The sequence below is a fragment of the Bufo bufo genome, chromosome 3, assembly GCF_905171765.1.
Source record: "Bufo bufo chromosome 3, aBufBuf1.1, whole genome shotgun sequence".
In the NCBI taxonomy this organism is placed as follows: Eukaryota; Metazoa; Chordata; class Amphibia; order Anura; family Bufonidae; genus Bufo; species Bufo bufo.
In genome coordinates, this window is record NC_053391.1 from 360,639,661 (window position 1) to 360,662,947 (window position 23,287).

The 23,287-nt window shown below is 41.9% G+C and overlaps 1 protein-coding gene across 1 annotated transcript in view; it reads left to right on the plus strand.

The window, feature by feature from the left end:
* The window catches only part of CSMD2 (CUB and Sushi multiple domains 2), a 1,002,961-nt gene that overhangs the window by 857,738 nt on the left and 121,936 nt on the right, over positions 1 to 23,287 (plus strand). Inside the window, exons 31-35 of the mRNA XM_040422265.1 lie at positions 4,599 to 4,715; positions 8,630 to 8,743; positions 15,942 to 16,037; positions 19,865 to 20,068; positions 21,635 to 21,759. Coding sequence (XP_040278199.1) covers positions 4,599 to 4,715; positions 8,630 to 8,743; positions 15,942 to 16,037; positions 19,865 to 20,068; positions 21,635 to 21,759 — 656 coding nt within the window. The remainder of the gene's footprint in view (positions 1 to 4,598; positions 4,716 to 8,629; positions 8,744 to 15,941; positions 16,038 to 19,864; positions 20,069 to 21,634; positions 21,760 to 23,287) is intronic.

The following is a 23,287-nucleotide window of genomic DNA, read 5'->3' on the forward strand; positions in this document are numbered from 1 at the left end:
AGACGGAATGAGTGAATTAAGACTGGGGATGGAGGACATATGAGGCGCGGAGAGATCATAAATGAGACGTTTTTTATTTGAAGATGACTTCGTGACCAGGCCGATAGGGTTGATGTGCCACGACCAAAATGGGATCTGAAGGAAAGGACCAATGACGAACCCTTTGTCGACCTCTGCCTGAATGAGAGTGGTCACCGCCTCAGGGTCACTGGAGGCGGATAGCAGATTGGGGCCCAACCAGCAGCCCTGAGGGGGCGTGATAATGCCGGTGTGAAACCCCTCTCTGCACCCATCCAATAAGAAGGCGACAAAGGAACGATCTGGGTGGTCCTGCAGGAGTGCAGCCAGTAACTCCAAGTTGAGGTCGGCTAGTCAGGAGTCCCTGGCTGACTTCCTGGGACAGGAAGGACGAGGGTGGGCCCGAAAACAAAGGGAGCAGATGTGCAGTGCCCGGCACGCATTGAAAGCACAGCCCTTGGCATTAAAATTATTGCACACCTGGCTACTGCAAAGGTACACAATGGGCCTACCCAGTTTATCTAATGATGAGGAAGACCTGGAGTGGGCGCTGACTGAGGATCTTGCACCGGATTAGGGCACCATTCCGTGGAATGAAAGATGGACTGGCAGATGGCACACAGGGGAGCCTTCAGACCTGCGAAGTGCCGGCAGAACAGCTCCATGTCCAAGTCTGCCCAGTTGGACATGAACTGAAATTGATTCAGGGCTGCGGCGGCTTTGGCAGAAAACGAACGATGATAATCGTAAAATGCCGAGCCGCCGTACTTGTGCCCCAAATCCGTAATCCGGTACAAGTAAGTATCTAATTCTTCCCTGCGATTGGGATGGGCGGAGCATATTACATCCCTGTAGAGGCTGAAGGCCAGGACGAACTTGGAAACCGACAGCTTCCTATTTAACCGAGCATCCTTGGCCTTCAACACCACGGAAACCTCTCCGCAATTAATCACCCGATTTTCGGAGATATCCTGGGAGGCAATCAAAATGGATGCTAAATTAACGTCCTTGCCTGCCAAGATATCCTTCTTAATATGCTCCGGAACGAAATGGGAAGGAGCAATTTGGGGGGTGGCAGAAGGCCTACCTGCAACGTCCGGAGGCATGGCAGGAATGACTGCCGAACCCGGATATTGCGGTGAGGGTGCTGGTCTGGATTCTAAAACCGCGACCCTATTCTGGATGTCCGTGACTGAGCTAACGAGTCCGGTGATGGATGACTGGATCTGAGCTAGAGCCAGCCGGATGGAGTCGCTATTGGACTGCTCCGCTGTCGGACCCGGAGTGGTCATCAGGAGCCGGTATAATTCGGCCTTGCGGGCAGTCGCGGGATGCCGGATCCCCCTGCGATTGAGTTCGGCGATTAACTTTGGCACAGTCCAGCTCCTTAGAGATGTGTTGCTATAATGCCCCGAGACGGATGATCCTGGCATGGAGAGGTTGTCCTCCATATCGGACATGTGAGACATGATAACCAGACGGAATGTGAACGGATTTGGAAAGACGACTTCCAAAAACCCCGACCGATTAAGTGGAGAACTGATAAAAAGAACGGATTTGAGTATCAAACTGACAGTTAAACCCTACCCTAGTGACCGTCTCTGAGCCGACTTACCTGGAATTGCCTCGAAATTCCTAGATGAAAACGAAGGAGAGAAGGAAAAATAACAACTGCCCAATCTAAAGGAAGGAACAACCGACATCAGAATAGATGAAAACCCTAAGAAAATGCAGACAAAACCTGGCCGCTCCAGGAACATTGACATCCTGGGCGAGCCAGGAACATTGACAACCTGGGCGAGCCAGGAACATTGACAACCTGGGCGATCCAGGAACATTGACAACCTGGGCGATCCAGGAACATTGACAACCTGGGCGATCCAGGAACATTGACAACCTGGGCGATCCAGGAACATTGACAACCTGGGCGATCCAGGAACATTGACAACCTGGGCGATGCAGGAACATTGACAACCTGGGCGATCCAGGAACATTGACAACCTGGGCGATCCAGGAACATTGACAACCTGGGCGATCCAGGAACATTGACAACCTGGGCGATCCAGGAACATTGACAACCTGGGCGATCCAGGAACATTGACAACCTGGGCGATCCAGGAACATTGACAACCTGGGCGATCCAGGAACATTGACAACCTGGGCGATCCAGGAACATTGACAACCTGGGCGATCCAGGAACATTGACAACCTGGGCGATCCAGGAACATTGACAACCTGGGCGATCCAGGAACATTGACAACCTGGGCGATCCAGGAACACTGACAACCTGGGCGATCCAGGAACACTGACAACCTGGGCGATCCAGGAACATTGACAACCTGGGCGATCCAGGAACATTGACAACCTGGGCGATCCAGGAACATTGACAACCTGGGCGATCCAGGAACATTGACAACCTGGGCGATCCAGGAACATTGACAACCTGGGCGATCCAGGAACATTGACAACCTGGGCGATCCAGGAACATTGACAACCTGGGCGATCCAGGAACATTGACAACCTGGGCGATCCAGGAACATTGACAACCTGGGCGATCCAGGAACATTGACAACCTGGGCGATCCAGGAACATTGACAACCTGGGCGATCCAGGAACACTGACAACCTGGGCGATCCAGGAACATTGACAACCTGGGCGATCCAGGAACATTGACAACCTGGGCGATCCAGGAACATTGACAACCTGGGCGATCCAGGAACATTGACAACCTGGGCGATCCAGGAACATTGACAACCTGGGCGATCCAGGAACATTGACAACCTGGGCGATCCAGGAACATTGACAACCTGGGCGATCCAGGAACATTGACAACCTGGGCGATCCAGGAACATTGACAACCTGGGCGATCCAGGAACATTGACAACCTGGGCGATCCAGGAACATTGACAACCTGGGCTATCCAGGAACATTGAAAATATGGGTGAACCAAGGACCCTGGAAAATGAAAAGACCATGGGACAGAAGTAGATTGAGACGACAAAACCGGCTGTCACAAAACAGTAAATCGAAAATGTCCCTTGTACCTGAACCTGCCAATTCTGGTATTATGATGCTGCCCCTTTTTTTTTTTTTTGTACAGCCTAAGTATAGCTGCTCTGAGTTTAAATGGGCATGTATATTAAGGGCGGTTTTTATTTTAATTTTATTTTACCGCAGATAAACTGTTGTGGGTTGTGGAGCACTAATGAGCTGCGCCCCTCCTGAGACACAGGAGTACTGCCTGCATCATAAAACCACAATTGAGAGCACCTTCTGAGCTGGAAGCCCTAATAGCATAACTGGATTCCAGGAAATATTCAGGACTCAGACCATGCTGAACGAGCGTGTCTATTAAAGTCATCCTGAGCCGGCATGTGACCGGCAGATCGCAGCAGCTAAGATGCCGCTCCCCCCAACCCAGCCGCCCGCAGCTCTGAGAGCGGACATGCTGGGGGAGAGCGGCATCACAACCCCGCACCCAGGGCTGGAGACCAGGACGGGCATGAGGCACAGCTGGAACGGAGCCGGCTGAGCCCCGATTACCTGGCAGACTGCGTGTAGCGATGTGGACGTCGGCGGCACGTAACCCAGAATACCGGAAGTAAGGAGGAAGGGAGCACGATACGCTGCTGATGCGTGAGGCTCGGGCGCCTGGCTGAACGGAGGGAAGGGGACTAAATAGCCAGATGCCCCTCCCACAAATGCAGGCTGGTAACAGCCTTATAATTATTTAGATTACATAGGGATTTAAGTGGCTTGAGTCCCCCCAAAAAAAGATGTTTCAAATAAACTATATTTAGGATATGATTCTGATCGTCCATCTATAAAGAATATAATTTTGTTGTAAATTTTGTTCTTATCATTGTACACCCAGGGCAACCATAAATAGGGTAAAAATTAGGCTGTATTCACATCGCTGTTTAGCTTTCCATTCTTGTGATCCATCAGAAAAACAGAAAAATAAACATAAACTATGGATCTTGTATTTTAAGCATCAGTTATGTTCTGTTAGCATCAGTTTGCACTTAAAATAACTGATCATAACTGATGCTCAAAAAAGACAGATCAGTTATTTTAAGTGTAAACTGATGCTAACAGAACATAACTGATGCTTAAAAAACAGGATTCATATTTTTTGTTTATTTTTCTGTTCTGACTGATTACAAGAACAGAAAGCTAAACAGTAATGTGAACTCAGCCTTAGATAATTTTTGAATAGGAAATACTGTAGATCCTAGTGGTAAGTAATTGGCTGTAAAGTGAGCCTCTGGAACCATTAGTGGACATTATTGTAGCAGAGTTTGCCCCACAGAGAATCCTCTGGTATCCTTGTAAGCCAATTTGACCCTATTTGTGACAAACTACATATTTATAGAATATGATACATTTTTTATAACTTTAAAGGTGAGAAACATATTGAGGAAAATGTATGAAAACTACATTTTGCATGGTTATTGGTTGACATGGATGACTTCAGCATGTTCACTTGCCATTATTCTTAAATCAGCTAATTGTGTGCAAGCAGACATATTTCTGGTCACATTCATAAGTGATGTTCTGTATCTTCATTTATTATTTAGCCCCCTGTGGAGGACAGTATGTTAGCCAAGATGGAATGATCCTTTCTCCTAATTACCCCAGTAACTACACATCTGGACAGAGCTGCTCCTATTTCATTGTTGTTCCAAAGGATTATGGTAAGAGATCTTCTGACATTTTGGAATGCAAATATCTCATTATCTTTTTTCTCCATTTCTGAGATGCTCCATGTTGGTATTCATCTTGGTATTTATCATATATGTGTCATAAAAATCCAGGGAGGAGTAGTTTGAATGCTACTACATACAAAGTCCATTTGACTTAAAAGACAGCCAAGCATCTTAGACTTTCATTTCAACCATGGTGAGGAGAAATGGGGGACTTTTGTCCACTATTCTAGTTGTCGTGGAGGTCCTAGCTGTTTCTTCTGTCATAAAAATGCAGTGAGGAGGAGTTTGAATGCTGTTACATTCAAAGCCCATGAGACTGAAAAGACAGTCAGCATCGTAGACTTTGATTCCAACCCTGTTGAGGAGAAATGGGGAACTTTGGTTTCCTATTATAGTTATCATGGAGGTTCCATCGGGTTCTTCTGTGAGAAAACCCCTTTATAATTATTGCTTAATTGCCTAGGAGGATTGATTAATATTTATATTGTTTCCAACCATTGTATACTTCATTTAAAGCAATCACCGCTCCATGCACTGACTTTGTGGAGAGCTTATGGTGGACTTGTTTTCCTATACAGTAGTCATTGAGAGGAAGTAGAGCTGCAGAATAAAGCGAGGAAGGACAGAATGGTAGATGGTCCTGATGAGATGGGGAGTAAAATTTATAATGAGATCATAACTATGCTCTAATATCATAAAACTAACAGACAGCCAACCTATAGGAAAAATACATAGCAGATGAGCATCATTTAAAGGTTGTCGCTCACATATAATCTTATAGACCATGACTACCCTTCCACTTTAACAGTTATCTAGACGCTGGTTAAGTTGGAACTTCTTTTCAACAGTTGAATTGAAATTATCAAAAATTTGTGTAATTCCATCATATGCTACTGTGTGCCCACCTACATAAATGGAAAGTGTCAGTGGAAGACAGCATAGCAATAATATCACTGCTCCTAAATCCTTTGCAATAGTCCTGTTGAAGTACTGCCTACTTATGTTCTGTGAGCCCACTTCTTATAATGTTATGTATAATTTTAACACTGAAGTTCCATTAATAGGTTTGCAGCATGTTGGTATGATACATCACATCTGTCATATTGGATTTCTATTTGGCATCTGCATAGATGCATAAGGCATAAAAGAACATCGCTATGTTGTAAAAATCTTAAAGGAAATATGTCACCAATAGGCCATTTCTGAGGGGGGGGGGGGGGGGAACTGGGGGCAGGCATCCTGAGCAAAATGCTGGGTTATGTTTCTTACCCAGTACAGTATTTTTGCTAGATTCAGCATTGATTAGCTCCAACACAAGCCGAGCACTGGAGTCTTCTCACTACAGAGCACGCGCTAGGCAGTCCTCTTATTCCTGAGCTCCTATCTCTCCCCTTCCCCTTTCTTTCCTTTCAATCATTCTTCCAGTAACAATCAGCAACGGTGAGAGGTTCTAGTCAAGAATATAAGGACTCCCTAGTATGTGCACTGTATTGAGAAGACTCCAATACTAGACTCAAACTCAAGTTGTTCTGTACAGATTTTAGCAGACTAACTGAGTTCAAGAAAGGTACCCGGGGTTTTGCTCAGGGTATCTGTCAACAGTTTATGCTGCCTTCAGATAGGACACCATAAAAATTGTAATATCCTCTTTAAAATCGTCTGTTTGATAGACTTAGCTATCCTATGCAAGTACATTCATTTTAAGGCTTCATGCACATAGCAGAGCTTTTTACACTGAGACTGTACAGTGGCGGAGTCAAATATATTCTGTGAGTTGCCATGTTGTGATATACAGTAAGAGAGAAAAAAAAAACTCTGTGCAAATGGCACCAGATATAACACATCATTATGTTTTTCCTGTTGAATCTATATGCAATGTGACAGAAGGAAAATTCTGTACGTCTCCATATAAAAATCAGTAGTATACAGTGGCACATTAGATCACCCATAGAGTTGGCCTGTGGGTGCCTTCTCAACCCTATACAACTTGTTCGGTTTCATGTAAAGCTTGACCATTAATAACAAACAATGTCTTAAAAAAGTCAATGTGAGGTGGACTAGAAGCTCCATCTTCACCTGCCTTGATAACATAGTTCTACAGTATGACTATATAATTTCACAGGTGATTTTTGCCAGTATTTTTGTACTATGAACAGTGATGATACTGCGCTTACGTTGTATAACTGTTCTTTAGTTGATTTTTCAAGTGCTGATAAAAATAACTGAAGAAATCTATTTAAGGAGCAGTGATCGATAAGAGCTTGAGAATGTATGAAATAGACGTCATACACTGCGGCATCCACCTGCTTGGAGACTACAGCATTCACCACCACACATACCAAATGCAAATAGGATTCAGATAATGATAACAAGAAATGTCTTAAAAAATGCCATTCTCTCCTCCTAATCTCTCAAAGCAAATTAGTGTTTCACGCCTTGATCATTTCTATGACTTTAGATTTTTTTCTATTTGTTGCTGTGTGTTTTTATAGTAAAGACCATTTCTCACTAATTACAAAGGGTGTAATTTAATTTAGTTAATTTACATGAAGGGCTTTATTGCTTCAATTCCTCTGTATAGCATATGTATTTCATTGAATTAGAGGCTTTTCTTAGAGATAGACTATTACTGACAGTGTAAGTGATTGGGGAGTACTTTCTTTTATGAGTTCTATGGATAACAGAAGCAAAGCCATTTTAACACATTGTTGGGCCCAGTTTAAAGACTTCATCCCTTAGGGTAGGGTAAAAGTGATGATATAAACCACAGACCATTGTAGCCCATTAAGTGGCATGTGCCGCTCAACTCCCAAATTTTTCTTATTGCCTGTTCTCCTTTATGTTTCCTCATCAGTGTGTGCCAAACATGTTTGCCCCCACATTGCCTCCCTTAGATGTACACCCAGAGTGCCAGATTTATCAATGCAGCTTTTTTTTTAAAAAGTCACAAAAAAAATGCAAACTTATTTCAGCATGGGGGTGGCATAAAAAACTAGAGTCATGTTTCTAGACAAAATTGCTAGATAAAGAGGTGCACCAAATCTAACAAATAATGGTGGTCTATTACAGAAACTAGCCTACAGATTCACTCCCCTTGAATTTTGAGTGTATTTTCTAAAACTTTGCCTTATTTTACCCTATATAAGAAAATGGAGTCTTCGTATTGATGTGTATTTGAGACAGTTTTCTTATATGAGAAATATGGTTCATTAACAGGTATTTTCCCATGGTGTTCAAGGGTCACTGAGTTTTCATAAAACTTTTGATATGTCCTAGAGAAATCTAAAAACTACGAACAAATATGAATCACTAGAACAAGTAGAGAGAAATGCATGCATATCACTCTCTCTCCTCACTGCAGGAGATGGGCTCAATAGAAAGTCTATGAGCCCGTCTCGATTCCATCTCCTATAACGAGGAGAGAGCGTGGTAGGTGAATGTTTCTCTCTCCTCATTCTCAGGATCCTCTGGCTCTCAGCACTCAAACCCCCATCAGTCAAACTTTTGATATGTCTCAAATCAAAACTGGTATGAAAATTCAGTGACCCTTGAAAGTCGACAAGGCAAATTCTCACAGATTTGTAAAATATGTAGACATAAGGTTGTCAATTCTTATAAAAAGACAATTCAGTTTTGAAATGAAATCAGAGACACACCACACAGTGTGAAAAACAAGACATAAATGTGGGATAAGATTGTCATGCACCAATCATACATTTTCATGCATAAGGTTATTCATATATTAGCTTCTGTATATATACTGTCCTTTTGCTAAACTGAACTATTTTCTGAAGGGCTGATAGATGAGGGCACAAAGGATTGCATAACTAATTCATGTATAAAATAGCTTGTTTTGACCAGTTGTAGCTTGGTATTGTGATGTGTGTCTACCTCTCTTCCAGTGGTTTTTGGGCAGTTCACCTTCTTCCAGACAGCTCTCAATGATGTAGTTGAAGTCCATGATGGCCCCAGTGAACAAGCTCGTCTTCTCAGCTCTCTCTCTGGATCTCATACTGGTAGGAGGCTGGATGGACTAATATTTATCTTTTTCCATTTCCTGCATTGGCATCAAGAATGAAGGTCTAGACCTGTGGAGGTTAAAATACCATTTTATGTCTGTTTCAGTAATTTCACATAATTTTTACCTACTGTATAACAAGTAATTTATAATAAATAATATAGAAGTTAGCACTTCCCCCAAAGACTGGTTTTCACAATAATATACTAGAAATTAGTGTGTATATATATACAGGACAGACCAAACGTTTGGACACACCTTCTCATTCAAAGAGTTTTCTTTATTTTCATGACTATGAAAATTGTAGATTCACACTGAAGGCATCAAAACTATGAATTAACACATGTGGAATTATATGCATAACAAACAAGTGTGAAACAACTGAAAATATGTCATATTCTAGGTTCTTCAAAGTAGCCACCTTTTGCTTTGATTATTGCTTTGCAAACTCTTGGCATTCTCTTGATGAGTTTCAAGAGGTAGTCCCCTGAAATGGTTTTCACTTCACAGGTGTGCCCTGTCAGGTTTAGTAAGTGGGATTTCTTGCCTTATAAATGGGGTTGGGACCATCAGTGGCGTTGAGGAGAAGTCAGGTGGATACACAGCTGATAGTCCTACTGAATAGACTGTTAGAATTTGTATTATGGCAAGAAAAAAGCAGCTAAGTAAAGAAAAACGAGTGGCCATCATTACTTTAAGAAATGAAGGTGAGTCAGTCAGCCGAAAAATTGGGAAAACTTTGAAAGTAAGGGCTATTTGACCATGAAGGAGAGTGATGGCGTGCTGTGCCAGATGACCTGGCCTCCACAGTCACCGGACCTGAACCCAATGGAGATGGTTTGAGGTGAGCTGGACCGCAGAGTGAAGGCAAAAGGGCCAACAAGTGCTAAGCATCTCTGGGAACTCCTTCAAGACTGTTGGAAGACCATTTCAGGGGACAACCTCTTGAAGCTCATCAAGAGAATGCCAAGAGTGTGCAAAGCAGTAATCAAAGCAAAAGGTGGATACTTTGAAGAACCTAGAATATGACATATTTTCAGTTGTTTCACACTTGTTTGTTATGTATATAATTCAACATGTGTTAATTCATAGTTTTGATGCCTTCATAGTCATGAAAATAAAGAAAACTCTTTGAATGAGAAGGTGTGTCCAAACTTTTGGTCTGTACTGTATATATATATATATATATATATATATATATATATTGAAGAAAATCCAGCGGGAGCACCACCAGGAATCGGGTGCAAAATCCACAGAGGCAGCGGCAATGCCCCAACAATACGGTTCGAAGAAAGCAGGACTGCACTCCAAGTAAAAGTGAAAAATCAGTGGAGCTTTATTTACCCATAACTAAGTTATGGGTGAATAAAGCTCCACTTATTTTTTACTTTTACTCGGAGTGCAGTCCTGCTTTTTTCGAACTATATATATATATATATATATATATATATATATATATATATACAGTATGTATATATTTCCCCTAGAAAATTTTGCATGCAGAATTTATCTCTGTAAAAATGTAACAACAACTTTGTACTGAATTTGTGCTACAACCTGTATTATTGCCTAGAGCTATAGTTACATCAGGCACTGTACAGTTTTTAAGGACCTTTCATCTCTCCTGACATGTCTCTTTCAGTGAATACTAGAATTTTCCATGAAACAACATTTTTGGAGCATCTTTTCTCATAACTGTATGTTCTTCTGTTCTTGTGACTCCTAAATAAATGTATGATGAATTTGCAACTGGGTGTTACTATTCCCCTTGCCAAAGTCCCTGCACAGTCTGCCACCACCAGCTTTGATGGACAGTATCATACTGTCAATTAATTTATAAACTTCTGCTAGGAACAACAGAGAAGTAGACCAACATGGAGTCATAAGAAAACACGTTCCAGAATTTTTATTACATGTAGAATACAACTATTTACCAAAACAGACATATATACAGTATATCAGTGGTGACAGCTCCTCCTGGAAGGGAACTTTTATCAGAAAATAACATACTGTTTAAAGAGTAACTAAACATTTATAACAATTTTTAATATGATGTCCCTAATGCCCTAATAAAACTATTTCTAATGTGAATTATTAATCAATTTAGTTTTTTTCTTATATTTTTACTTCCCTAAAGTGCACCATTCACTGCGTGCTTAAAACTTAGTTCTCTGTACACCTCTGACAGCTCAGCGGTGTACGGAGATTACATTTTTTGAATGGGGCCGAACCACAGTGAGTACGGGCAGGAGCGCACATTGCTACTCCTGCCCATGCCTTCCAGAGGATTACTAACTCATGGCATAGCACATGTGTACTCTGTTATGTAGAGGCGCCGGCCTGTACATAACGTTGGCGCTTCCGGCACTGGTCTTAATGTAAGACCGCTTCCTTGCTGGCTTACATTTAGACTATTTTCTACGTCTAAAACAAACATAGAACATGATGAATGAGATAGGCCTACTTCCCCTCCCTTTGCAGTGACCTCTGCACAGGGCAGTGAGTCATCATGTCTATAAAGCCTTTGGTTCATGTGGCTGCTGTTGCTCAGGCAAGATGACAGCCCCCATAAATCATGTTCAGGAAATAGAAAAAAAACTAATCCACAATCAAAAAAATAAAAACAGATATAAGAATATGTGTCTGGCATTATTAAGTAAAAAAAAAAAACATAGATGGTACATTACCTTTAAACTTCTAAGCTCTGTTCATGCCTGGAAAATCTCACATACTTGTACATGACAAATGTATTGCCCGGACCTATACCATTGCATACATCGCCCATTGACTTCCACTGTAAAAAAAATATGCATTCCAATTTCCAAGCAATATATACAGTCAGGTCCATAAATATTGGGACATCGACACAATTCTAACATTTTCGGCTCTATACACCACCACAATGGATTTGAAATTAAACGAACAAGATGTGCTTTAACTGCAGACTGTCAGCTTTAATTTGAGGGTATTTACATCCAAATCAGGTGAACGGTGTAGGAATTACAACAGTTTGCATATGTGCCTCCCACTTGTTAAGGAACCAAAAGTAATGGGACAATTGGCTTCTCAGCTGTTCCATGGCCAGGTGTATGTTATTCCCTCATTATCCCAATTACAACGAGCAGATAAAAGGTCCATAGTTCATTTCCAGTGTGCTATTTGCATTTGGAATCTGTTGCTGTCAACTCTCAAGATGAGAACCAAAGAGCTGTCACTATCAGTGAAGCAAGCCATCATTAGGCTTAAAAAACTAAACAACCCCATCAGAGAGATAGCAAAACATTAGGCGTGGCCAAAACAACTGTTTGGAACATTCTTAAAAAGAAGGAACGCACCGGTAAGCTCAGCAACACCAAAAGACCCGGAAGACCACGGAAAACAACTGTTGTGGATGACCGAAGAATTCTTTCCCTGGTGAAAAAAACACCCTTCACAACAGTTGGCCAGATCAAGAACACTCTCCAGGAGGTAGGTGTATGTGTGTCAAAGTCAACAATCAAGAGAAGACTTCACCAGAGTGAATACAGAGGGTTCACCACAAGATGTAAACCATTGGTGAGCCTCAAAAACAGGAAGGCCAGATTAGAGTTTGCCAAACGACATCTAAAAAAGCCTTCACAGTTCTGGAACTACATCCTATGGACAGATGAGACCAAGATCAACTTGTACCAGCGTGATGGGAAGAGAAGAGTATGGAATAGGAAAGGAACTGCTCATGATCCTAAGCATACCACCTCATCAGTGAAGCATGGTGGTGGTAGTGTCATGGCGTGGGCATGTATGGCTGCCAATGGAACTTGTTCTCTTGTATTTATTGATGATGTGACTGCTGACAAAAGCAGCAGGATGAATTCTGAAGTGTTTTGGGCAATATTAACTGCTCATATTCAGCCAAATGCTTCAGAACTCATTGGACGGCGCTTCATAGTGCAGATGGACAATGACCCAAAGCATACTGCAAAAGCAACCAAAGAGTTTTTTAAGGAACAGAAGTGGAATGCTATGGAATGGCCAAGTCAATCACCTGACCTGAATCCGATTGAGCATGCATTTCACTTGCTGAAGACAAAACTGAAGGGAAAATGCCCCAAGAACAAGCAGGAACTGAAGACAGTTGAAGTAGAGGCCTAGCAGAGCATCACCAGGGATGAAACCCAGCGTCTGGTGATGTCTATGCGTTCCAGACTTCAGGCTGTAATTGAGTGCAAAGGATTTGCAACAAAGTATTAAAAAGTGAAAGTTTGATTTATGATTATTATTCTGTCCCATTACTTTTGGTCCCTAACAAGTGGCAGGCACATATGCAAACTGTTGTAATTCCTACACCGTTCACCTGATTTGGATGTAAATACCCTCAAATTAAAGCTGACAGTCTGCAGTTAAGGCACATCTTGTTCATTTCTTTTCAAATCCATTGTGGTGGTGTATAGAAAAAAAGTTCAAGGATGATCAATATAAAACTTAACCTTTAATAATTATCTAATAATAAAAATTGGCCCCAATATAAAATTGATAATCCAAATATAAACACAAAATACAACATTGGAGCATAGGTACGTCACCCCACAAATGATTGTAACACTGGGTTGCCAAAATTACTCTAGATAAATATGAAAAGTGCTCGGCGGCACCAAAAGTGTAACCGATGGTCCTACCGCTCCAATGGATACGTTCCTTGTGCAACAATTGCCTCAACGATGATAGATAATTGCAGTCCACCGAGGCTAGAAGAAGTTGCAGAGAAGGGTTAGGATAACTACACTATCCCTAGTGACCTAGTCACAGAGCCCCATGACCAGGTGCAGTCAGGAACCTAACCCTAGAATTGATGCGCCCTACTGAGCCCTCTCCTGCCTGATCCCTACATGCATGTTTCTCTTTGAGATGAGTGTAAATCTCATCAGGGGAAACACAAGGTAGCTTAGGGCTACTTGGTTAACCAGGGCACACAGAAAAAGATACCAACCGTGTCGCCTGGATACCAATATGATATGTCCAGACCCCTGATAAGGCTTCAATTGGACATATTGGCAATGGGGAGGGAAGAGGACAACAGATAAAGGCCCCCCTCCTCCTAACAGAGTGATAGCGCATAGACCTGATGTAGTCTATGGTGGCGGTAAACCGCCACCATTTAAAACGCCGGCTTCAGAATGAGGCTTGGCTGGTAACACGCCTACTCTGCATGACGCTGTGGGTCATGCCCGCGCATGTGCGGCCGGATATGCCGCATAACTAGGAGGCGAAAATACTGGACGGACGCAAGTGAGTATAATGACATCACTACGTCCGATCTCGTCAGATACCGCGAGATCTTAATGACCTGGTTGCCAGACGACAAGGACGCTCTCCCCGGCTCCTGTCAAATGTGCGGCCGCTGATATGAAGTCGCGCTAACTATGAAATGGCATTTATGGCAGAACTAATAATAAAGGTGATTTGGATATGGTGGCCAGAGACAGCCACATGGACGAAAGGTGAGGTAGTGGTAAATACAAGAAACATCCAAAAGGAACCATGTAAATGAGAGATATACACATATTACAAATATGTACACACCGGGTGTATAGAGCCAAAAATGTTAGAATTGTTTTGATGTCAAAATATTTATGGACCTGACTGTACATTTTTGTGAGATCCCTTTGCACTGAATAGCATAATTGACTATTCTTTTAAAATAAATACAGTCATGTGCCAAAGGGGCATTCTTTTGCCATGCATTGAGCCCATAGAAGTCTATCTACACCAAATGTGCACTAGAAATACAGTGTAAACTTAGGTGCTGGCCACTTTTACTTGGTCAGTATTTGGTCAGTGTTTTGCATCAGTATTTGTAAGCCTAAACCAGGAATGGAACTTACTGAAAAAATTATAATGTACCTTTTCTGTGTTTTGGACCCTCTCCTGTAAGGATCTGACGTGGTGATCCAAAACGCATGGACGCTACTTTCTCATGTTACCATATGCCTTAGCCTGACCCAGGCCATTTCGTGCTTCAGATGGGCTGTACTGGTGCTGTTTATCATAAAGTCTGAAAAAATATTGATGCAAAAGGCTGACTAAATACTGACTGTGCGAAAACGACCTTAGGCCAAGATCACACGGTCAGTACATTGGTAAGCCAAAACTAGGAGTAGAACCTATAGAGAAAAAGTGTAATGGAAAGATTTGTGCCTTTTTAGTGTTTTGAACCCATTCCTGGTTTTGGTTTACAAACACTGATGACAAAATACTGACCACGTAATGGTGGGCGTAGAGACGTTTCTGTTGACAAGCTTGTTGACTGTTTCCAATAACAACCAGAAATGTGAATGCAGTGATAGACTATAACACAGGTTGGAACTAGAGATGAGCGAAGTTCTCAAAAATTCGATTCAGCTGCTTCACCGAATTTTGCAAAGAAATTTGCTATATGACGAATTACTTTGTTACGAAGAGCATTTCTTTGTGAGTAGCAGGCGCAATGACAGGGAACGGCAATTGCGCGGCCCGCCTTTATTCAACCTCTCAGATGCCACTTTCATTGCTGATCGCGGCATCTGAGATGACCATTGACGGCTGTCAGGGCTTAATCTGTTAAAAAAAAGAATTAAAAATACTCACCTTTCCATTTGATCACGAAGAGTCCACCGTGGCCATCTCGATTGAAGATCCAGCGCGAAATATCAAGCGGTGCATGTTGACGCCATCACGCTGGCTGGCGTGACGTCATACGTCACTGCGCTCAAGATTTTGCAAAGGATCTTCAATCAAGATGGACACAGTGGACTCTTCAGCTATTTTTCTAATAGAAATCTACGATTTCAGTAATTAAAGTATATTACAAAAATAGTCAGTAGTATCACTTCCCCTATACATTACAAAAATAAAAAAGAATGGCAGTGTGGTTACATAAAAGGCAGCTAGTTATTACTAGGAAAGAAGAGCAAAACTTTTCGCTGAATACAGCTGTTTTCTGTCTTTTGGTGTCTCTGTTCCTCTACACTATCAGTGGATTTCACATCAGCCCCGTACACACAAGTTTGATTATCTGTTTAGTTCCTCGTCCTGCCGGAGTAATGTGTTCCCATGCCCAGACCAGTCTATCTCACACACTGTGATCAGATCAGCATCCCCGCTTTGCAAATCCCAGCAGCAGGTTTATCTACAAGAGGCAGGTCTCCCCGCTCCGTAACACGTGCGCTCTGCCGTTACAGGTGAATCTCTACCTCTCGCAACTTCCAATCAGATTTTAATTAAGTTCAGTGCCAAGGGACAGGCGACAGCCAAAGGATTTCATTTTGCATACCAAGGTAGGTGGATAAATTGCGTGTCATGTCCTGTGGTCATCCAAGCAGTGCATGAAACCTACAGGGACTGTCATACAGATATTAAAAACTGTCACATGGTTAGTCTGGGGACGAGAAAAAGGACACAGTAAAGGAAGTAGATTTGGCAGCTGCACGGCTCGGGAGGAAAGGCAGCTGTGACTCGGCGAATGCACCTTGCAGCAATGTATTTTAGATGTGTTTGCAACTGGGATTTAGGAAATATATCCCGACTTGATGAGAGTAATGTGCCATACAGTATATACTTATATACTAATCTTGTACTGAGCACAAATAGAATATCTTTCTTTTGCCAAGACTTATCATCTTCATATCAGGGCTTTTTCACACAATGGAGGGCTCCCATCTGTTCCCCACCCCGAGCACAGTGAACATGATGTAACCGAGTGCAATTTGTACTGAAGAATAATACCAGCAAAAGCCTAAGTTTCTCTTCTCACAAACACTCTTTAGAAAACCAACAATTCAGTTCTATTATTCTATTCTTTTTTTCATGTTCTTTGAAATAAAGAAATCCATACGGCATCAGATAGCTATATAGAAAACTACTAGAAAAATCTATTCAACTGAATATAATCATGTGAGTCATGGGACTGGCCTAGATAAGCTGCTTTCAAGCATGCTTTTAGGTTATGGGCAGGGGCATACAAAGATCTCATAGGGCCTCATAGCAAAACTTAGTATGCCCCCCCCTGCACCTAGTTTCCCACCAGTGTACAGTACAGACCAAAAGTTTGGACACACCTTCTCATTCAAAGAATTTTCTTTATTTTCATGACTATGAAGGCATCAAAACTATGAATTAACACATGTGGAATTATATACATAACAAACAAGTGTGAAACAACTGAAAATATGTCATATTCTAGGTTCTTCAAAGTAGCCACCTTTTGCTTTGAATACTGCTTTGCACACTCTTGGCATTCTCTTGATGAGCTTCAAGAGGTATTCACCTGAAATGGTCTTCCAACAGTCTTGAAGGAGTTCCCAGAGATGCTTAGCACTTGTTGGCCCTTTTGCCTTCACTCTGCGGTCCAGCTCACCCCAAACCATCTCGATTGGGTTCAGGTCCGGTGACTGTGGAGGCCAGGTCATCTGGCGCAGCACCCCATCACTCTCCTTCATGGTCAAATAGCCCTTACTTTCAAAGTTTTCCCAATTTTTCGGCTGACTGACTGACCTTCATTTCTTAAAGTAAAGATGGCCACTCGTTTTTCTTTACTTAGCTGCTTTTTTCTTGCCATAATACAAATTCTAACAGTCTATTCAGTAGGACTATCAGCTGTGTATCCACCTGACTTCTCCTCAACGCAACTGATGGTCCCAACCCTATTTATAAGGCAAGAAATCCCACTTATTAAACCTGACAGGGCACACCTGTGAAGTGAAAACCATTTCAGGGGACTACCTCTTGAAGCTCATCAAGAGAATGCCAAGAGTTTGCAAAGCAGTAATCAAAGCAAAAGGTGGCTACTTTGAAGAACCTAGAATATGACATATTTTCAGTTGTTTCACACTTGATTGTTATGTATATAATTCCACATGTGTTAATTCATAGTTTTGATGCCTTCAGTGTGAATCTACAATTTTCATAGTCATGAAAATAAAGAAAACTCTTTGAATGAGAAGGTGTGTCCAAACTTTTGGTCTGTACTGTATGCATGTCGGTTGATCGGCCTTTCCACACATTGGGGACTGCAATTTGCAATTGCAACTTGAATGGGTTCCGTGGTCCGTCCGCACCGTACAAAAGTAGTGCATGCACTACTTTTTTACGGTGCGGAGGCACTGAGAGAAACCCTGCGGAAGCGCTCTGTAGTGCTTCCGTGGGGTGCTGTGCCTCCGTTCCACACTGACCTTCCGGATTGTGGACCAATTCAAGTTAAGGGTCCATTCACACATCCATGTGTGTTTTGCGGATCCGCGGCAATGGCAATGTGTATTCCGCATTATGTGGACCGCACATTGCCGGCACTATAATAGAAAATGCCTAAGACAAGAATAGAACATGTTCTATTTTTTTCGGGAAAGGAATTGCGGACCCGGAAGTGCATATCCGCAATTCCGGATCCGGGCAGCACATAGTGCAGCCCCATAGAACTGAATGGGTCCGCAATTCCATTCCGCAAAATGCGGAATAGAATTGCGGACGTGTGAATGGAGCCTTAATACGCTGCAATACGGGCACGGCTGGGCAACGGCCGTGTGCATGAGCCCTTACTCCCAGACAATGCAACATGTGCAACGCCCCAGATTTCTGACAAATTTTCATAGTTTTTTGTTTTTTTTATATCAAGTGGAAGACATTTTAATTAAATACAAATTAGTAATTACAATAAGAAAAAGTTGTCTTTGGCCTCACTTTATCTGACTTTTATGTTGGAAAAAGTGGAACAGGTGCTTAAAATATCTGGTGCTCATTCGGAACACCATATTTCTCAATGTATTTACACCAGAAAACTGGCAAAAAATACATAAAAATAAATCTCTTGCTTGTCCTCTATTACAAAGCTAGCTGGATTCCCGCAGCCACCACTAGGGGGAGCTCAGTGAATAGTAGTTGAATTAATATAACTTCCATGGAAGCTGCAATAATCTCTTTGAGTTGAGCTCCCCCTAGTGGCAACTGCATGAAAGTGCAGTGTTTTCACATGAGGAAGAGAAGAACAAGTTCTGTGCCAGCCCCCCTCTTCCCCAGCCCACATACCATTTGCGTGGTCTGCCTCTATTGCACATATGCCACTGAGTATGGGTTAATATACGCAGGTTCTTTAATCAAGGACAAGTAGGAGCAGCTACAAAGGGTGTTTCTCTCTCTGGAGGGCCATGTAGTATAGAAACTGCCCATTGATTTCCAAGTGAACCATCCAAACTTGATTTATCCAGTAGTGGTGATGTAGAACACTTATAATTATATTACCCTGGAGATTACAGGTGATCTTTGGGGGTTCCAGCAGTGGGCAACCCCTTTAAAGGGAATTTGTTAACAGGAAATTCACTGTTAAAGATACAACCAAATGTAGTGATATCATTCACTTAGCTATTTATTACTTCATTCTGGAAAAAAATACTTTTAATCCATATGCAGATGAGCACGGCAGGCCCAAGCCACTCACTGCAACCTTGCTCCTCCTGATCCCCTCCATCTCCTTACCGATTGACAGGGACAAGTTCCTGTATAGTCATCTTCCCTGGCCCTGCCAATCAATAAGGAGAGGCAGAAAAAGCAGGAGGAGTGAAGGTGCACAGAGTGGCTCTTGGTTGCCCATCGGTGCACTAAACGGTTAATTTGCATATGTCTTAAAAGTACTATTTCTCCAAAATGAAACAATGGATGTCTAAGAGAAAGGTATCATTACATTCAACTGAGCTAGTCCTACAAGGTGTTCTTCCTGGATTATCAGATAGCTGTGGAGCCTACTGTATTGTATGACTTACTGTAAGCTTTCTGTATAGAGTTTCCATCACAATTCTAGAACAAAAAAATCAGGCCATTTTTAAGACCATGGAAGACGAGAAGAAAGATAATAGTTCAACATTCAATTCCCATGCTACACCCCAGATGTTATGACCTAGACTTGTGCTTATCTCTGCGTATTGCAGCCTTGCCTACAGGTATATGTCACGTTATCTTCTACTCTTGCCTGTCTGTTCTTTCTAACGCTGCATAATTTAACCAAAATAAATTCCATTTTCTTGTCTTCACTAAACCTCCTGGACCTGCTGCCATCTCTGGCCCCTCTGCCCATCACTATCTTTGGCTCCTGTAACCACATTTTTGCTTCTTTTAGCTGTTCCTCGTACTAGTGCCACTCAGTGCAGCTCAATACCAGAACCCAAGTATGGACGCCGCATTGGGAATGACTTCTCAGTTGGAGCTGTTGTCCGTTTTGAGTGCATTCCTGGCTATGCATTGCAAGGCTCCAAGAATATTGAATGCCAGGCAGTGATTGGAGCCCTGGCACAGTGGAACACTTCATTCCCCTCTTGTGTTGGTAAGTGCCCTGCTCACACTGTTAGGCATTTGATGACAGCCCACTGTTTGGTACTTGCATTTGTTTATTGATAATATGAAGTAGAAACACAAAACCCAAATCCAGTTCACCCATTCATGTTCACAATATCTGTGGATGGTAACTCCTGGAGTATCAGGTTTTCAGAACTGTAGCAAAAGAAATCCAGCATCAAAAACAGTCCCAAAAAATCAGTGGTTCATTTCTTGAAAATGTACAAAAAAGTTCATATACAGGAGCCCACTCATTCGAGAAAAAATAATGTGGATTTTAGTGTACTGTTTCTGGTGCTGTTTTTTATTTTTCTATAGATAATTTGTGGTACTGTAATGGTATTATTTTTTTGTTTGTTTATAATGCAGAATGAGCAGATTTATTAAGAATGAGGTATAACGATAGCTTAACCAAGAGGAGCTAAGCTGAAGATATGCCAAAGATAATTATAGTAAAAAAGGCAGGATCCACAGGCGCTGGTCTGCTACCAATGTTAAAAGTATAAAAATCTATTCAAACCATACAATTATTTTCGAAACATTTTTTTGGGACCTCTACTGAGACTCCCTACAGGCTGGAGCTACAGCTACGTCCACCAGAGGAGGTTTTGTGTTATGTGCTCCCCAGACTTGTGCCTTCTTTAGCACAATCAGCTTTAATGAGCATGTATACCACTATCCAAAGAAATCAAAATAAGACAGCACTACTTACTGAGACGTCTCAGTGGGGCCATTGTCAGAAAATAGAAGAAACTGCGGCACTCCAAGTCTTCAGAAAGTTTCCATGTTTATTTTCACCAAACAAGCGACGTTTCGACTCTATGGGTCTTTATCAAGCTCAAATTGACACACCAAAGTGAAAGATATATACCCTTGACATACATCTGATTGGATATAGGGGTCACCCCAAAAAGTCAGGGAGGAGCTGACCTTTTGGGGTGACCCCTATATCCAATCAGATGTATGTCAAGGGTATATATCTTTCACTTTGGTGTGTCAATTTGAGCTTGATTAAAGACCCATAGTCGAAAGTTGCTTGTGTGGTGAAAATAAACACGGAAACTTTCTGAAGACTTGGAGTGCCGCAGTTTCTTCTATTTTCTGACATGTATACCACTAGGTATTTCTTTTATACCAAGGTTTTACACCGTGGAATGCCCTGTGTACTTTTACTGTCAAATATATCACTGAGGTGCACACTGACAGATTTGACTCATCTTGATGCAAGTCAGACTCTTTCTTTTTCTTTATGCTATTTCTTGTGTGGTTTACTTTATAAAAGTATTTTATGGCAAAATAACTGGCACAAGCCATAAATAAATCAGATTCCTCGATAAAGCTGTACCCCCTTTTGTAGACACATGTGAAAAATGTCACGCCATTTGCACCAACCTTTTGGCGCATTAAAAGTCCTAATTCTGGCACAGTGGCCTTATTAAATCCACCCCAATGAGTTTTGTTCATTATAAATTGCTAAACTGTTAATCGTCACTATACATTCCAAGGCAATATTGGAGCCAAGACTGACATATGTTCTTTCTCCTTGATTTATTAGTTCCTTGTGGCGGCAATCTGACTGAACGTAAAGGAACCATCCTGTCTCCGGGTTTCCCTGAGCCATACTTGAACAGTTTAAACTGCGTGTGGAAGATCACAGTACCTGAGGGAGCAGGAATTCAGGTGGGAAATCTTCAAGCAATACTATATATATACCTGGCTTTAATTTGTGTATGATTTTCTACAGTGGAGGAGCCTTCCATATGTGTGTATGGATTGGCAACTATAGAGGTGTAATATTGTTCCTTTTTTTTATTTCTGATGGGCGAGAAGGACACATATACAACATTATAATGCATCCTGAAATGTGGAGTCAGATCTTGGGCCTTTTTCTTATGCTGCAGTATTGATTCTTCCTCATTTGAAACCTGCCTTAAGGTACTTTCACACTAGCGTTAAAGTTTTCCGGTATTGAGTTTCGTCACAGGGGCTCAATACCGGAAAAAAACTCTTCAGCTTTATCCTAATGCATTCTGAATGGAAAGTATTCAGTTCAGTATGCATCAGGATGTCTTCAGTTCAGTCCCTCTTATGGTATTTGGCTGGAGAAAATAACGCAGCATGCTATGGTATTTTCTCCGGCCAAAATTCTGGAACACTTGCCAGAATGCCGGATCCGGCATTAATTTCCATTGAAATGTATTAATGCCGGATCCGGTACCAAGTGTTCCAGAAAACTGGATCCGGAACCAAGTGTTCCGGACAACTGGACACGGTTTTCCTGTCTGCGCATGCGCAGACCTTTAAAAATGTGGAAAAATAAATACCGGATCTGTCTCTCCGATGTCATCCAAAAAAAACGGATCCGCTATTTATTTTTTCACATTTTTAAATGATCCGGTTTTCCGGAACACTTGGTATTTCAATGCATTTGTCATACGGATCCTCATCTGGATCTGGAAACAAATGCTATCCAAGTGTGAAAGTACCCTTAGAGTTTCGGAAAAAAACAGATTTTTCAATAGGCTTTGTTGTAGGTTAAGTTTTTCTCCCACTGCCCTTTCAGGGGAGCTTTAATGGAATAGCCAACACAGACAATGCCCCCCCCCCCCCCAAAAAAAAAATATATATATCCCAGCACTTCATCCATTCATCTCCTCATTTTCCCTTGGCCCCATTTTGTCTCATATTATAATAAAAACAGACAGATGTATAAAGAAATCTTCTTTATAGGTCCTGGTAGCTCATCCATGCCTCCCTCCTCAATGTCCTGTGTCTGGCTATAAGACATCTGGCTGGAACAGGAGCCTCCCTGCTGTTCCCTGTCTGCAGTAGGACAAAAAGAGTGTCAGGCTCTGTCTCATTTGATAAGCCCTGCTGGTTGACCACCAGCCAAAGAGGAAGCGAGCAAGTGAGCAGGATATTAGCCCAATGTTCTGTGTCAGATTTCTATTAGACCGTTTTTGTCAAAACCTTGCAGAAAATGGTGCTTATTACCAACAGTGAGGGAAACTATTTTCCTTGTTTCATTTTTAGCATTCATTTTTAAGTATAGTGTTTCTTTAAGAAATGTATTTTGTTCTTAGGAGTCAGACATTTTAAAATATAAATAAGTAAGATGTTCATGTTGACCAATCACAAGAAATAAAGGTAGAGACTATAATAACCATTTTTCAGTTTTGTTTTAACAAAAATTACCCACCTTAATAAA